This window comes from Dunckerocampus dactyliophorus, chromosome 2, assembly GCF_027744805.1.
Source record: "Dunckerocampus dactyliophorus isolate RoL2022-P2 chromosome 2, RoL_Ddac_1.1, whole genome shotgun sequence".
Lineage (NCBI taxonomy): Eukaryota > Metazoa > Chordata > Actinopteri > Syngnathiformes > Syngnathidae > Dunckerocampus > Dunckerocampus dactyliophorus.
This window is the reverse complement of record NC_072820.1, coordinates 19,342,778-19,360,000: the sequence shown is the minus strand read 5'-3', so window position 1 is coordinate 19,360,000 and position 17,223 is coordinate 19,342,778. Positions and strand designations below refer to the sequence as shown.

The following is a 17,223-nucleotide window of genomic DNA, read 5'->3' as shown; positions in this document are numbered from 1 at the left end:
GGCTGTCAAGTTCATAACAGAACAGCAGGTGGCGCTGTGACTGCAGGACCATTTAGCCAGTCAGGCACCTGAAGAAAGTAATTCATGGAAAACTAACAAGTAACTAATAGATGGACTTCTACCTGTCCAAGCGGTCCACAGGTTGGCCATCACCCTCCTGACCGCAGTAACAGCCGTACATTTCGTACTCATGCGGACATCGTCCAGTCAGACATCGCAGCATCTCGCCTAACGCCAGCATGGAGCGCCGTGTACGCCCATCTCTGGCGTACACGTTGAAGGAGGAGCTGCATTCTGTGGAGTGGACACCAGGATGCGCACCTTGTCAACGTGTGCGCGCCATGAAAGCTTCTCATTTACCTGAACCGTCCGACAGAGTCTGAACTTCTGTTAGACCCATTGAGTCCAACAGGGACCACGCAAACAATGGCACCGTCCTCGTGTGACCGCCTTCCCAGTCTGATGACCAAAACATGGACGTCATAAATAAACATGAGACACAAATGACCCAAGACCTGACTTTGACCTGGAACCAGTGAAAGACCCGACTAGAGAACAAGACCAGTAAAGGCTGTCGTCAAGGTCAGGGGCACTGGGGAAAGCAACTGCTTGGGGCTCCTGCCCAGTTGGTGGCCCCCGAGGGCTGACAAACCTTGAACTTCCACAGCAGTAGCACTAAGCAACGGGACAACACTAGGGTCTAGGGCCCCAACAGACTCTAGAAATCACCTCTAGTCATGGTGACCACGCAGTCAAAGGTCATCCATTTGGGCTCACCTTCTGATTCTGGACTCTTATCCTTGTCTTCACAAGAGTCTGTGGAGGTTCTGGTCCTGTCCTGTGTGTCCTCCACAGATTCTGTGGGTCTGGTGGACCTGCTGAGCGCAGATGTTTTTTGTGTGGTGGTCGGTGGGACCACAGTGGATGTTGTTTGGTCATTTGGACCTGGACAGAGTTCACCAAGAAGCATGGCCAGGTTCTACACGCTTGACTCTAGAGGTTTTGACTCACCATCATCATCATCCTCCTCTTCATCCCGGCTTTCTTCAGAAGAGGCCGATGGCGTGGTTCTGTGCAGCAGGCCGATTGATGGACCCACTGAAGATGGTACCAATGAGGAGGTGAATACATCATTCAACTCTACTTCCTCAGATGACTCTGTCCCCTCATATTGCTGTGTGTTGTCATGTGACCACGCTTCTGCACAAACACGTCCACACTCAGCTTGCTGTGTTGCTAATATCGTGGTATGTGACAGGTTAAAGGTGGTCACTTGACCTTGATGCTGGGGGTCACCAAAAGATGCATTGTGGGCGGTCTGCTCTTCCTGTTCCAGTTCACTGGAGGTCCCATTGACTTCCTGTTCTTCCTCCTTTTGGAGCTCCTCCCACTGGTCTGGGATCAGAAAGCTGTCAGTTAGAGCTTTGTGCTTCGTTCAGACAGTGACACCTCCTACCAGCAGGGGGCGTCATGGAGTCAGCGGCCACCTGCTGCAACTGGCTGTGGTTGTTGGCGCTGCCCACCTCGACCAGGTCCAACTCTGCTACACACAACAGAAGAATCTTGGGAATTTTTATAATAATGTTAATGATAATAATGAAATATCGAGTTAGCTGACAGGAAGGAAGAGTTGGACACGTGAAAGACGCTGAAAGACTTGCTAGCTGCTGACACAACACGTTACTTCCTACTTTTCTTCCTCACTTCTATCCATCCATCCATCTTCCATGCCGCTTATCCTCACTAGGGTCGCGGGTATGCTGGAGCCTATCCCAGTTGACTTTGGTTGAGAGGCGGTCGCCAGTCAATCGCAGGGCACATTTAGACAAACAACCATTCACACTCACATTCATACCTATGGACAATTTAGAGTCGCCAATTAACCTAACATGCATGTTTTTGGAATGTGGGGAGAACATGCAAACTCCACAGAGAGATGCCCAACGGAGATTTGAACCCAGATCTTCACGATCTCCTGGCTGTGTGGCCAACATGCTCACCACTAGGCCACCGTGCAGCCCTCCTCACTTTTAATTGTGAACAATTAAAGATCTTCTCATTGAGAGCCAAGGGGGAGGAGACTGCCCCCTTCCTGCCCAATCACAGGCACCCTAGGAAGTGACATTACTCACCTGCGTCTGAGGTGTCTTGGCTGAGCAGAAAGTCTGCAAGATGAAGACAACATGTCAGTCTTGTTTTAATCTTTCAATCCAAATTATTGTCATTCTTGTACAACAAGAACGGGGTACCTGTTTGATTGGCAGATGAGCAAAAGGAGGCGTGACCCCCTCTCAAGGTGTGGTTGTAGGTGTTGTGTGTCAAGCAGTGAATGGCGGCCTGGTCACATGCACACAGCGTCTGCTGGCACCGGTCACCATCTTAACAGCAACAACGCAAAGAGCTCACATTGGTTAACATTAAGCTACGGCTTTAGCAGGCTTAAAACACAACTATTCTCAATGAGGTTTGGTGCTGGGTGTCTGTCTACCTGAGTCACAGGTGTTGTTGGCGGCTTCACAGGTAAGGTTGCTGAGGAGAGGCTCCGGCTGTGGCCTGCAGGGGGCAGCATTGAAATAACACTGCCTGTGAGTCTCACAACAGCTGCAGAGAAGAAAAGAAAAGTCATCATCCCTCTGGGTGAGAGCCTAACACCGTACAGTCTGTTCTAGCAGTTCACCCTTACAGATCCAGCGGGTCTGCGGTGACCCCAGAAGGTTGGTATCTGCAGGAGCAACCATAGTCCTCCAGGTCACGAAGACAGAGTCCGCTCGCACAGCGCAGCTTCAACGCAAAGTTCACTACTGATGGAAGGTTCTGGAAGAGGCTGTGCAGCCACGTGAAGCGCACGCCAAGGCAGTCTGCAACAGAACCATGTCACTCCACTAGGAGAGCTCTTCTTGAACCCTCTGAGACGTGCACAGTGCTTCCTTTTTGACCACACAAGTACCAGAACAGCTCAAAGACCTCATGTTGACCTCACCCATCATCATCATCATCATGGGACCTGAAGAACCTTCCTCCCACTCTGAGCATGAGAGGACGCCAACGGGCAGAGCTGAGGTAAGAACGCAAAAAGACCTGAGAGTCCATTTGAACCACGTGACAGAACACGTGTGTCGCGTGTGCGCTACTGACCACATGTGAGCGTTGGCAGCGTCAACAAGAACATCAGCATCATGGTTCCTACACAGCAGGTCACATATAGAACAAACATTTTATGGTGGCAGAAGTTCTACTGCACCACTGCTGGTTGTGGTTATCCTGCCGTGACCCAATCACATGTTGGAGGAAGGGCAGACAGGAAGTCTTACCGTGTGGTTGGAGGCAGGCGGCATCAGAGTGGATCGTGGTTCTGATGGCATCTTTATCTGTCCCACCTGAGGCACCTCCCCCTCATCTCTGATTGGTTACACCTGAGTCCTGGGCCGGGGGAGGTCCTGAACCACAGAGTCCTCTTTGTCTTTTTTTGGGCGGGCGTCTTATCTGATCTGTGGGCATCAGGGGGGTTGAATGACGGATGCAGCTTGAGGGGCATTGTGTGGGGGGGTGCATCTGTGTGTTTCATGTGAACCCCCAACACTGAAGTGCTTTGTTTGACAATCAATAAAAACATGCTTTGTTTCCATCCCCCAAACCCCCCACATCCCTCCATTTCAATACTTTCTTGAATAATTTGGATTTTTTTACACTCACACTCATATAGCTGAGGGGCGGGAGGGTTACAAATACATTCTATGTCAGTATCTATAACCTTTGAACCTCAGTCCTCCAGCCATCTTCCTTGCTACGACATCTTCATCAAACTGGTCTGCCTCACTGCTGGTTGGGATTAGGATTGGATTATATTAGGGTTAGGTAGGGTTGGGGTTAGGGTTTGGTTAGATATGCGTCCTGTTACGATTTGCATTGCTATTTTAAAATTACATTAAACCTTGAAGTATGAAAATATTTCCAATGGTTTGTGAAGCTAGAGGTTCTGTGCTTTCCAGTGATATACTGGTCTTTACGGAAATCAAAGAGACTAAGGCCCTGTCCACACGTGAACGTTCTTGGGATTTTTTTTGGGGCGGGTTGAGAAAACGTTGCATCCACACTGTGCCAGATTAGAATATAGTTGCATCCAGAAGGGAATTGAAAACGATGTGATACACAGGGCACACCTACGTGTGGCGCTGTGGACGGGCACGCAGACGGAACCACGTGAGACTTCCAACCATAGAAGAAGACAGCACACGGGCATAAATCTGTCGTCTTCTGCTTTCCCACGCACATTAAACTTGCAAGAAGTGGAATTACTTCTGCGAGTCATTATGGAGTATAAGACAACAAGATACCAGGAGAATGTCGACTGAGGTGAGTCATGTCCGTCGAAATATTCAGATATGTTGGCTTGTCGTCAAAGCTCACTTCTGGTGACGTGGCGGCAATGAGGTGGTGGCGGGTCGGTGACGTCATCGTTCTCGTATTGCCTCTCTACACGGCAACGACAAGCGGGCGTTTTCAGATTTTCCCACTCTGTAAGCCGTTTTAAAAAAAATACCGCTTCAGGTCACCCAGGACGCCATTCCCGTGTGGATGAGACACCGAAACAATAAAATACTTTGCTGTTTTGACCTGAAAACCTTTCCGTGTGGATAGCCCCTAAGTCACAGCAGCTCCAGGAAGACCAGGCTTTGATAGAGGCCAGAGTGGGGGGTTATTTACAGAGCAGTGCGAGCCTGTGGGACAAAGAGGGACAGAGAGTTTTGTTCGACAAAATTTGGCATAAAATTCATATTTTATCTGACTTTATTATTATTTTTTACATGTTTTACTGTTTGTGTTTTGCCATGTTGTTTGTCACATTTTTGTTTGTTTTTTTTTCTTGTCTGGGGAGTAAACAGTGGTGTTTGTTGATGTAGTCTTTGATGTTCAATGTTTTATAGTTCATATTGTAAATCCCGCATCCTTCATTCGTGTACATTCTGGGTGTCTTCTTCAGTAAAAACCTGGAAAGTTAAATTCTGTTTGAGTTGTCTGTCATTATACCCTGGTGTAACTCTTTTAGAATGCAGTAATGCACGGCAACTGCCAAATGTAAGAAAAGGACTCAAGCACATACAACAGATGACACTTACAGCTAAAATACAACAGCAAAACAAATTATTCTATGTGGACTGTTACAATTATATGTGTGTGGGTGTGCGTGCGTGTGTGTAGAGTAAAGTTTTTGTAGTTGTTCATGAACATTTCATTACACTCAACATTTAACACTCAAAATCTTCCTGACTTTAACAGTGAGTGTGTGTGTGTACGTGTGTGTGCGCACAATAAGCACTAAGTGACAAACTGCACAAGAGGCTGTTGCTAGGCAGAAGACAGGAGGCGGAGGCGAGGGGTCAGGAGTGGTGTGTGGTGTGTGAGCGCCTCCCAGTGGCTGCCTTGTCAACTGTAATGACGCACTGTAATGACTGCGCAATGACGTACTTCAAACTTTGTTCCTACACACACAGACTAAACTACTTTATGTCAGGCGGAAAGACATTTATTTTTGTGCGAATGCATTCACACCTATAAAATTCTACACCATTTTCATTAATTTAATATTAATATTTGTATTGTCGTCTCACTCCTCCGTTTTTCAAACCATTCAAGTATCAAATCGTTAGTTTGTTGTCAGTCTGAAGTGTGTCACAAGTGGCTTCCAACCGCTCCATTCGTTCGTGAAGAAATCATGCATTTTCCTCCAGTCAAGCCAGCCTGTTATCGTGTCTACTGAGAGTGCATTGAAGCCCGTCAAACTTCTCGTTCATTTCGGTTATGAGTGTGGTAATTGGCGCTAAAATGGCATCCAATAGCGGTTTGTTCACAACGATGGCCTCGGCGTTAAATTTTTCTGCCGTTTTAGTTGACTTCGGAGGCATCTTCGATTAAAAAATTGTACACAGGTTACACAGCATCCATCCATCCGTCCATTTTCTATGCCGCTTGTCCTCATTAGGGTCGCGGGGGTATGCTGGAGCCTATCCCAGCTGACTTTGGGTGAGAGGCGGAGTACACTTTCGACTGGTCGCCAGGCAATCGCAGGGCACATATAGACAAACAACCATTCACACTCGCATTCATATCTTTGGACAATTTAGAGTCGTGCATGTGCATGTTTTTGGAATGTGGATGGAAACCGGAGAAACCCCGTGCACCCACGGGGAGAACATGCAAACTCCACACAGAGATGCCCAACGGAGATTAGAACCCAGGTCTTCCCGATCTCCTGACTGTGTTGCCAACATGCTAACCACTAGGCCACCATGAGTTAAGAAAATGGAACATAAAAACATCTTATCTCACTTATCAGTATAGCTGTTCATTTCTAGCAGACAACACTGTGTAATGGAACAAGGAAGAGCGTGTTATATTTATGTTTACATTTTTCTTCATTTGCCTGCGATGTACATTCATGTATGAATGTACTTATCTTTCCTGCCATCACACAAAAGTAAAAATCTGAGTGGCATGTGGACTCACATAGAACTGGACCACAGAAGTGGAGCCATCAACAGGAATGTGATTGGACCACTTTGGCGGCAGTTCTTCACTAGGGGACACTGTTGAGTCACAAGAAGACACTGAGTCTGCTCACTTCAGTCCTTTATTATCAACAAGTCCGAGTACATTTGCATATTATATCATCAAAAAGAAGGGAAATGTCGGTGATGACAGGTGAAGGTCACTTCTTGTCTTGAGATGTCAAAAGTAAACAAGCTGCTGCTGCAAAGTCGCTCGCAAACCTTCTAGGACGTTCTCTGCCTGACATTGCTTGTTTGGCGACGGAGAAGTCTTGCGATCCGAGCTAGCTAGCTATGTCGCTAAGCAAACATGACATTCCAACACTTGTCAATATGTTGGATATCAAGGTTGCTATTGATTTTTAGCCTAGCTTAGCAGCAGGATATGAATATAATTCATACCTTGAAGTTGTTGCAACTCTGTAAAGCCAAAGAGCGACAAGAAGAACAAAAGTGTGAAAAGCCAAGGCACAAATCATTGGTAGCAATCAAAAGGTCCAATAAGTTCCAGGTCATGTTTGAATGTTTGGATCAGAACACAAACACAACAGACAAGGCTGCACTTTAGCTTCCAGTCGAACATTTTATGGCTTTTTGTGAGAAGAAAAGACGTTTTGGACTTTTAGTTCTCCAGCAGAACCCTGTGCAGCCTTCAGGACCTACTATACCGTGTGTGTGTGTGTGTGTGCTGGTACAAAACAATAAATCACTCCAGAACCTTCTGGAAGGTCCATGAACAGAACTTAAAAAAAAAAAAAAGAATTGAACAAGAAAGCAGCTCATGAAGACTGCATGTTAGCATGTTAGCACTGACACACAAAATGACTTCTTGATGCCAAAATGCTTTTTCAGTTAAAGGAATCAAGGTTAAAGGTCATTTGACATGACAAAGTGTGTTTGTGCTGTAGGTCCACTTGGACGTGGACATGAAGATAATAAGACGATGACGAAAGGACGTGATGAAGTTGGAGCATGTCGGTTGCAGCATGCTTACAAACAAAACACTCATTCAAAATTCTTCATGGGAAAAAATGTGCAGGTGTCTTCATGTAAATACTCGATTACACGTTAAATATGACGTCATTATACGCGCCATTAAATGTCTGTCATCATGACAACGCAAAGTGAAACAAGGAAAGGAAGTTTTTCTACTTTGAAATATAAAAGAGTAAATGTGGTTCTCTAAAGCATGCTGGGAGCTAGCTTACAGCGTTTCTACGCCAAGGCGGCCACTTCATTAGGTACGCCAGCTACTGAGATCCAGTGGCGAAGATTCTAATAATGTTCATTTTCAAGACATTCATTGAACAATAGTTTCTATTTTTAAACAGGTGTGCCTAATAAAGTGGCCAGTGTGTTAAATCAGTGGAAGCCTGAGGTGTCATGTGACTCAAGTTGTCACATAACTACAAGAAGTGTGCTAATAAGTGGTAATAAGTGTAGCGTTTAATAAGCGGCTAAAAACATGAAATGGTGATTATTATAATTATTATAATGATTATTATGGTTGTTATTACTATGAAGGCTACTGAGGACCCGCCTCTCACTTCCTGTCTTTTCTGGTCACGAGAAGGGTAAAGGTCAGAAGACAATAGGTTGTTGTTTGTCTCAGGAGTGGACTTTGCCGTACAAACGTAGAAAATAAGTTTTGTTAGAAAATCTTGACAAAATATTGTAAATTCATTAGATTGACAGATGAACAGACTGCTGCTACAAACTTTTTTTTTTGTAAAGATGGCTTGTTGTCAGCGGCTCCATCAGGACCAATCAAAGGTGTCGGGTCGTTAAGGACAAACAGAAAGACGTTTTGGAGGATTTTGGCACATTGGACGTCACGTGATTGATTGATTGATGACACTCTGATGCTGTCAATCATTCAGCACTGTGACAGTGAAGCACCGCCTACTTTTCAGTCCTGACACACACGCACACGCACACACGCATACATCAGTGACTTTTGGTTGGCCAGTAGATGGCGTCCTAGCATGCGGTCCATGCAAAAGAAAAGTGAAAGTAGAAAATGGCATAGCAGAAGCGCGTCTACGCTAGTCATGCGTCACATGCAGTTGGCCGTCACGTCGTGTTAACATTTGGCCATGCACGCAATGACATCACGATGACATCACTGACAACCTCCTCTGAGTGCTTCAAGTGTGGAGGTGTGGCTTGGAGGCGTGGCTTGGATTAAAGGTCAAGCGGAAGGAGGCTCAGGGCGGCGTGCTCCACACAGCGTCCCCAAGCCCCTCCCCCGTGGAGGAGAGCGGCAGTGGTCCCCCATTGGGCGTGAAGGGGTCTGTGTCCGTGTCAGTCTCACCCTCTGCAAGGTACACGGGTCTAGGTCGGGTCCGACCGCCCTCCTCTGTGGTCACCCTGGCCCTCGTAGCTAAGCCCCCCGCCCCCTCCTCGTCCTCGTCCTCATCCCCCCGCTCGCCAGAGATGCTGAAGCCGCTAGGTGAGCGCTCCAGCTCCTCGTGGTTCACTGACAACAACGACAGCGGCGAGTCGCCCCCTCGCCCCCCTGTGGTCCTGCCTAGCCCCCCTGACATGTCCTGCAGGGAGCTGATGGGCAAGACGGTGGGACGCTCGGCGTAGGTGGGCACAGTGGGTGGCGGTGGACGCGGATGGACATGTGAGGTGCGCCCTCTTGCAGCTGATCCTGCCTCCTCGACGCCTCCTCTACCCCCCAAGCCGTAGTACGAGCCCACCTTGCCGAGGGGCACTTGGTAGGCCACGTGCGGGAATGACTCGGCGTAGTTGAGGAAGACCGCGCGGATGTCTCCAGCCCCGGGGCGGGGGGCTTCCAAGGTCATGTGGGCGGTGCCAGCAGAGTCCACCTGCAGGTGCTCGCTGTGCTGGATGTGCATGTCTACTAGGAAGTCTAACTTTTTCTCCATGTCCTCCACCTGCCTCTCTCACACACACACACACACACACACACACGCATATATACAAATGCTGTGAGCAGATGGACAAGGTGAAAGGTCACGTGAGAGAGTCCTCCTCTTCACCTGTCTCTCCACCCTGACAAATCTTCCCATCATGCTTTGGTCCTCGGTGTCGGCCATGGAGACACTCTTGGAGAAGTACGACTCGTGCCTGCAACACACACGCACACATGCACACACACACGCTGTGGTGACCTTTGACTTCTTGTTGTAGAGTCAAAGGTCAGAGGTCAGCATACCTGGGGGACTGGTTGGTGAGATAGTTAAAGGGGGGTTTGGGAGGTTTCTTCTGTTTGGGGGTGAGGGGGGGTCCAGGGGCCAGAATCATGTCGATCCTGCAAAGGGGAGGAGGGGCAATGAGGTCCAGCAAGAAGCTTCTAGAAGGTCGGACTCACCTGGCCTGGAGGTACTTGATCCTACACAGCATGTCCAGGTGACCAGCAGAGTACTGCTCGATCACATCTTTCACGTCGTAAGGCCTCAGCGTCTCCTTGAAGCGCTTCTTGTTCAACAAGAACTGCATGATCCTGACACACACACACACACACGTTCTGTTCAGGCATGCTTTGATTGCATCTTGTAAAAATGTAGAAGTAGGAGTGTTCAAGTGTCTGACCTTACGGCCCTGATGACCAGCTTGAGCGTGGGAATCATCTCCTCCAGCAGGATGTCAGCCGGGAAGCCTCGTTCCTCCAGGACGGGTTCTGGCAGGGTTGCTGCGTCTGGACGAGGACATTGTTTTGTCATCATCTCTCTTTGGAGAAAGTACATATGAGCATCTGCGCTAAATTGCGTGAGCCAACTAAAAAAATGGCATGTACAGTACTATAATTGGCGGCATATTGCGGGTAGTCTCCTATGACTGATTGTGCAAATTTTAACAGGTGCAAAAGTGGTGCAGCGCCCAATTTAAATGATGATTTAGAGTGTCTGTCACCATGGCGTTTGGGAAAGCAGTGTGGCTATAAAAAAATGGTTTGAAGCCGTGGAGTTGTCTTGCTGGAAGAGGCAAATACACTCATCAACTCCAGCAGACACACTGCATCTTCTTAATAATGCTATATCAGTCTATTTTATTCATTTAATATGTTTTACACTACAACGTGAAATACAGTATACGGGTTTTACACTACAACCTGTGAAACAATGAAATGTATGATTTATTAGGTTATGATACAGTATTAATGTGAACATGTGCTTACACAGCGTTATACAGTATACTCACACATGTTACTAAACTGCATATCCAGGTGAAATCCACACTAAAATCCACACTATTGCGCTATGGGGCGCACGGCTCGTTATTACACCGGCACTAACTGGTGCGCTGGAATGATCCAAACATCAGAAAATGCAGTATTGCAAGGTGTTTTTCCATAGGCTCCTTTTTGTGACTGGCTCCAAATCAGCCTTCCCCGCAGTTCTAAAGTAGTATTGCTGGATAGACGATACTGTACAGTGTATATCTCAACTATTTTTCATTTCTGACAGTCTAAATATGTTGAGAGTTGCACAGAGGAGTCTCTCTCCGTCATCTGTTGTTGTACATATGCATCCTTCTTGGCCACAATGGCCAGCCGTGCATAACGCTGTGGCAGAAATACGTACCCAAAACTTAATCGTTCAACTGGGTTCTACGCATGTGCAGAACGCGTCTACATCCGGTCGGCCTATTTTTTGGCAGTCGCATGTTAGACGTGTAATCTACGCCATACGTCGATCTATTTTACAGCAGCAAGGAATATACATTGTATGTCTTCCCCCACCAAGTGGACAATTTATAAGCCCTCTGTTCTTTGTTTTATAAATTATTTTACGTTTTTTATGACACTGAAAATACACACAAAAGCATTTGCTGGGAAGATATGTTTGGATGGATGGTATTTCTCCGTTTAGAAAAAAAACTCTAGGTGAATCCTCTACATTAATCCATCATTGCACTCTGTTTATGGTTGCTTATATTGAAATATAATTGCATTTTATGTGTTCTATTCCGTTCTATTTATTTATGTGTTATACGTATGCGGATATGACGTTTATGTCTGCGCTACGTGCATTGCATAAGTTGCTCCGTAGCTCAGTCTTGGTGGATGTCATAAGATGATGAAGCAACATCCGCATGCCAATGAAGTGTTTTAACAACAGTCACTTATAAAATGACCTCTCACTATATTACATATGTGAAGTATGGTTATTGGCCATTTATGTTCATACATTTAAAAAATAATAACTACCGCTGTCGTAAAAATTTGCTGAAGTAGGAAGTGACGTAGTGCTCGCACATGCGCGGTACCGATTGCGTTCCGGGTACGTATTGTGTAGTGACAAGGTCCTAGTAGATCAGGTCCTTAGAACACGAAAATGCTTTACTTAAAAAAGAAGTGCGACCACTAGCTAGTAGGGGTGTCACGATACACTCAGCTCACGAGACATGATACATGATATTGGGCTCACGAGACGAGACAATATTTTAACATTACTTTTAAGAAAAATACAATGACAAGTTAAAATAATGATGTCAGTTGTAGCTGCTACTACTAATCATTTATGTTGCTGGGTAGTTATGTAAAGACAAATGTACAATGGATTGCAGATTGCAGTAGATTAGTTTTATGTTTACACTAAAAGAACAACAGTTCACATGATGCTGAGAGTGTGCTAGTAGGAAGTAGTGAAATGTGCTACTATAACAAGTCAGTAACTTTGATCAAATGTAGAATTACTACAGCTTCCGCTTGAACACGGCAGAAGCTGTTCAACTCCGATGGAACAAACAGCCACATGTCACGATCGACTGATGCTGGGAACACTAAGGTAAGTTGGATTGCAAGGTTAATAGTGTGCTTAAAGCACTTAATGTGCCGCTCCAATCCTGCCTTGCACACTGCCACTAACATATTACGTGTGTTATCATTCATAGTACCGATGCCATAGTTCAGTCTGTCTTCTGGCTGCCCTGTTCTCGCGAGACAGCTTTTCTCTAAACGAGAAAAAAAATTATTTTAAACGTGGCACCCCTACCAGCGCGTTACCGTTGCCATGGCAACGTGCATACCTTCAGAGCTCTGGCGCAACGTGGACGCCTTCATGCGGAAGGCGGTGCGGAAACGTTCCCGGTTACTAAAGCCGGCAGGTTTGGGTTCTTTGGAAGGACTGTCCTCCACGGATTCCGTGTTGGCCGCCAGCTTCCTGCTCGCCGCCACCGCCACGGCCGCCATTGCCGGCCGGGCATTAGGAAGGCGAACACGCTCCAGTAGTGTCATTTTCTGGCTGAAAGGAGGAAAATGCTGTAAGATGACCTTTTTCTGACTTTTGACAGCAGCTTTGTTAGTTTGGTTGTCATGGTGACAGCAAGAGCAAAGGTGGAAGAACTAAGAGGAACTTCAGAGAAAAAAAACTTTGGTTTTGATCAACTTGCTTTTAAAAATGTCACTAAAGACAAAACACACTCACATTAGCGCCTTAGCACGTGAAAACACTCTGTGCATCTCAGTGGAGAACATCAATGAGACAAAGCAGTGAGAGACACAACATTGGTTTCTCCCAACAGGAGAAGACAGAGACCTGTCTTCTAAAGCCAAAAGTCATCAAGAACTACATGAAGACTCCTGCGTGTCCAAAGACAGGCAGCAAAGGGGGTAGAAGTGGAGACGAGGAGGCCTCCAACATGCACAGTTCTCTTTGTGTCCTCAGGACAAATAGAAGCAGAACAAAGAGGCCGGAGAGTCTCACAACGCGTACTCACAACGTCTCTTCCTGAATATTCTGCAGGTCCAATTATCTGTGAACCCGCCTACCTGGATGCTGGACCCTGTAAGACGTCCCTATTGGACACAATGTGCATCATGAGATTGTACTGGACCGCAGTCAAGGTGTCATGAGGTGCTCTACCTGGCTATGGCCTCCAGGTGCTCCTTCCTGCATGACAAAAACACAAAGCTGTCAAACAAACATGGCGGTGACGTATGAAGGCATGTAAACGTGCACGTGAGCTATGTGCACGTGGCTTGCCTGAAACACGGAAGAGAAATAACGGTTTCATAAAACCTCCACGTGGCAATGAGGTCTTCCCTGATTGGATTGGTAGAGTAGTAGCGCCACGCTGACTGCAACACATACACAAGCAGCATTGTGAACTGTCCAATCAGACACAAGGGGCAGCAAGCAGGTGGGCGGGGCCTCACCTGGATGAGTCCAGCAGCTGGATGTCGGCGCTTCTCAAAGTGCTTCTGTCTGTGCTGCTCCTGGACTTTCAGAGCCAGACCTGAACCCAGAATGCCCTGCAGAGAAACACTTGGACATCATGCACCATCCACATGTCCTCTTACGACATGTCCTCGACACATACTGCAGGCAGCGCGAAGAAGGACACGCCAATCAGAGCGAAAGTCCCGGCTAAAAGTCTCCCTGCCCATGTTTTTGGTGTCTTGTCGCCGTAACCAATGGTGGTCAGTGTGATCTGCAAGAGACAAACAGCCCAGACACACTTAGACTTCCGTCCTGCATTGTCCCACATTGTCCCACATTGTCCTACAGAGTCAACACGCAGGCAGAGATGAGCTGCTGAAGCACATGCTCACAGCAAGTGACGTACCAGCCCCCACCACAGGGCATCTGCGTAGGTGTCAAAGTCCTGAGCTTTAGGCTGAGCGGTGGGGTCGTCCGGGTTGGACATGTCCACTGATATGTCGTCCTTCTCCACCAGGTAAACCAGGAAGGATGCCAGGATGAGAGACAGGAAGCCGATGTACCAGGCTGTGATCAGCTCCTACGTGCATGTGCAAAATATTGTCCTTTGACTTAATTGCACCAACCTGACAATTAGATGGTTACCATGGAAACATAGTGCTTGAGTTTGACACCCACCCCCCCTCCTACCTTACTGTGGGCGTAGATAGCGGAGCCCAGCAGCTTCCATGTTCCTCCTCGGCGGTCCATGCGCAGCATGCGCAGGATCTGCAGGAAGCGCAGGCTGCGCAGGGACGTGGCCAGCACATTGCCTTGGTTACGCACCGCCACCACCGGCACCGACGCCACCAGCACAAAGATGTCTGCCCAGAAGAGTGGCTCTCAATTATTTTCTGTCATGCCCCCACCGAATTTAAATACTATTTTTAACTGATAACATTTCTTTATCGGTACAAACCACTGTAAGAGTTGCTGGCACCAGCACGAGCCAAGCAAAGACACCAACAGACCTGCCGACTTTGACAACGTTTTATGAATACTACCCATCGCCCCCCCTTTGATTGGGCCACTTTGATATTTTTATGCATATTTTTTAAAATTTTGTTAAAAGGCTAAAAAAAGACATTAACATATATACTTAAAGACAAAGCTTTGTAATATTATTAGTTATTAGTAGGGAAGTAATGATTCATTCACTACATCCATGCATACATTTGTATTCCTATAATTCAACTACATCGATCTGGGTTCTCAAGTTTCCATTCAGGACGACATATACAGGTATATCGATCTAACATAGCACTTTTAATGATAAAGACGTTAAACATAACAGTCTGCCTGTCGGTGACGTCATTGTCTTCCGGGTATGTGGTGGTCATGGAAGTTGTAGTGGACTTGTTAAATACAGTTGTTTCGCTTTTTCTTCTTTTGGTCAGTTGATTCACTTCATTCAGTATTCATATTTAACTCATCAGTCTTTATTTGAAACTACTTTTAAGTGACATTTATGGGGACAATATGCAAAGTGAAGACGTTTTGTATGCCCATAGACGGTAGTTGCTATAGGCAACAGTTGCTATAGGTCGTACAGGTGAGAAAGTTTCAACACCTAATTGAAGATACCGTACCACATTTATTTGCTGAGGAATTTGCATAGTGTCCCTCACCTTAGGGTGGAAAGTGCAGGTTTGGATTGCACTATTTAAAGTAAATAATTCATCATGGCAAGCTTTACCAACCTCTGTTCATCCTGATTTTGTATTGCATCTTTAGCTAATTTTTTGTACTCACTGATAATTTATTCATAAGTATATCATCATTATTAATAACTTACACATGATTCTCTTACAAAAAACAACGGTAAACTAGCTAACTTCAACTGCCCAGTATCAAGGTATTTATTTCACAGTTACACTGGTTGAATTTTTGGCTAAAAAGTAACAGAATCTATTTAAAGTTACTGAATCATTTCGGATTGCATCTTTCTAAATGAACCAATATCGTCCTTGAATCGTATCTGCAACCACGAATCGTGATACGAATCAAATCGTTATTAAAATGAATCGTTACACCCCTAGTTGTTAGTACCGACATTTCAGCTTTTTCTCATTACATGCCTTTTATTTTTTATTTTACTTAATTTTTTTTCTAATTTTTGCTGTTTTTGAGGGGGTTGAATTTTATTTCTACAGGTTGTAGATTGCTTCAGAGGTGCATGTCACACTATGCAAGAAGCTTTGCAGAGAGGAGAGAGCTGGTATTGCATTCACTGGTGACTGTTGTGGAGACTGAACTCAAAACTGAAACTAGGGAGATGCAACAAAATGCATACCTGGAGAGCAGCAAAGCATATTCAAGGGTCAAAATGCGTGCTGAGTACAAAAAATGCATACATGTTGGCAGGTCTGCACTTGTACTGAAAGTGGCCCCTTCCTCTCACGGCCCCCCTGACACCTCACCACGCGCCCCATTATTCGAGACGCACTAGCCTGGAACAACATCCCTTCATAAACACACCTCACCCCAGACAGGTGGCCTTTGACCTTACCCAACATGCACAGCGGCTTGCGGGCAAACTTGAGCCTCCCTCGCCATCCTTTGTAGCGACAGCAGCAGCCCGCCGCCCACACACGCAGTGCAAACTCTGCCCCAAAGATGAAAATGGCGAAGGTTTCCTGGGAAAATCAAACATCTCATCACACTGTTTTTGTGTGTGTGTGTGTCCGCAGGTGCACATGTGTGTCTGTGTGTGTGTGTGTGTGTGTGCATGCTCACCAGGACCACCAGCCAATGAGCAGATGTCTTCTCGTGTTCTCTGAAGGTGGTCAGCACGGCCAGAATCAAACAGCCCAGAACAATCAGGAACCTGCACCAGACCGAGACAAGACAATGTGAACACAACACGTGCAGGAGAAGGACTTCACCAATAGAGGGCGTCACAGCTCTGCTCAACATCAACGCAGAGTTTTGTGAAAGAACTTTTAGGTGACTCAGCACAGCAAGTGACCCAGTTTGGCATCTAGAGGAACACAACACAAAATCAAAGTCAACCTGTCCTTCAATCATTCAAACATCCAAAAAGACACCATGTGGACAAAACTATTGGGACTGACAGCAAAAAGTGAAAGACCATTTTAGAATGTTGAAGAAAGCCATGAGTGGAAAAGCCAACAATGCATAGAACTTTAAGGATAATAATCTTTGTGTTTCTTTCAAAGCTGTGAGTGTTGATGAGCATGTGTTCTAATCTAGCTGCCTTCATTCCCTTCCTGTCTCCTAAAGACATGAAAGTCATGTGGAGGACAACAGAGGCGAGCTGGATGTTTGTCTTCACGTGGTTTGGTCAATGACGGGTCGATGCTCGTTAGTGTTCACACGATATTCGATCACGTTCTTGATGATCTCAGCATCAGCGGACAAGCGTGCCAATACTACACACACACAGGAAGTGTGTTTTTGATGTCCTGTCAGGTTGCCGTGGTAACCATAAGAAAGAAAAGTGGGGAGAAAGTGTCATCTCCAACACTACCACCTGTCAACGACAG

General features: G+C 46.3%; 1 protein-coding gene across 1 annotated transcript in view; it reads right to left on the bottom strand.

Moving 5' to 3' along the window:
• Positions 1–6,617: 6,617 nt before the first annotated feature.
• Positions 6,618–17,223, bottom strand: part of kcnq3 (potassium voltage-gated channel, KQT-like subfamily, member 3) — a 30,763-nt gene continuing 20,157 nt past the window's right edge. Inside the window, exons 3-16 of the mRNA XM_054767705.1 lie at positions 16,454–16,544; positions 16,227–16,353; positions 14,369–14,541; positions 14,085–14,258; positions 13,839–13,949; positions 13,675–13,770; positions 13,502–13,596; positions 13,382–13,408; positions 12,546–12,760; positions 10,107–10,212; positions 9,886–10,017; positions 9,730–9,825; positions 9,554–9,641; positions 6,618–9,448 (exon numbers count right to left, since the gene is read on the bottom strand). Coding sequence (XP_054623680.1) covers positions 8,753–9,448; positions 9,554–9,641; positions 9,730–9,825; positions 9,886–10,017; positions 10,107–10,212; positions 12,546–12,760; positions 13,382–13,408; positions 13,502–13,596; positions 13,675–13,770; positions 13,839–13,949; positions 14,085–14,258; positions 14,369–14,541; positions 16,227–16,353; positions 16,454–16,544 — 2,227 coding nt within the window. The 3' untranslated portion in view covers positions 6,618–8,752. The remainder of the gene's footprint in view (positions 9,449–9,553; positions 9,642–9,729; positions 9,826–9,885; positions 10,018–10,106; positions 10,213–12,545; positions 12,761–13,381; positions 13,409–13,501; positions 13,597–13,674; positions 13,771–13,838; positions 13,950–14,084; positions 14,259–14,368; positions 14,542–16,226; positions 16,354–16,453; positions 16,545–17,223) is intronic.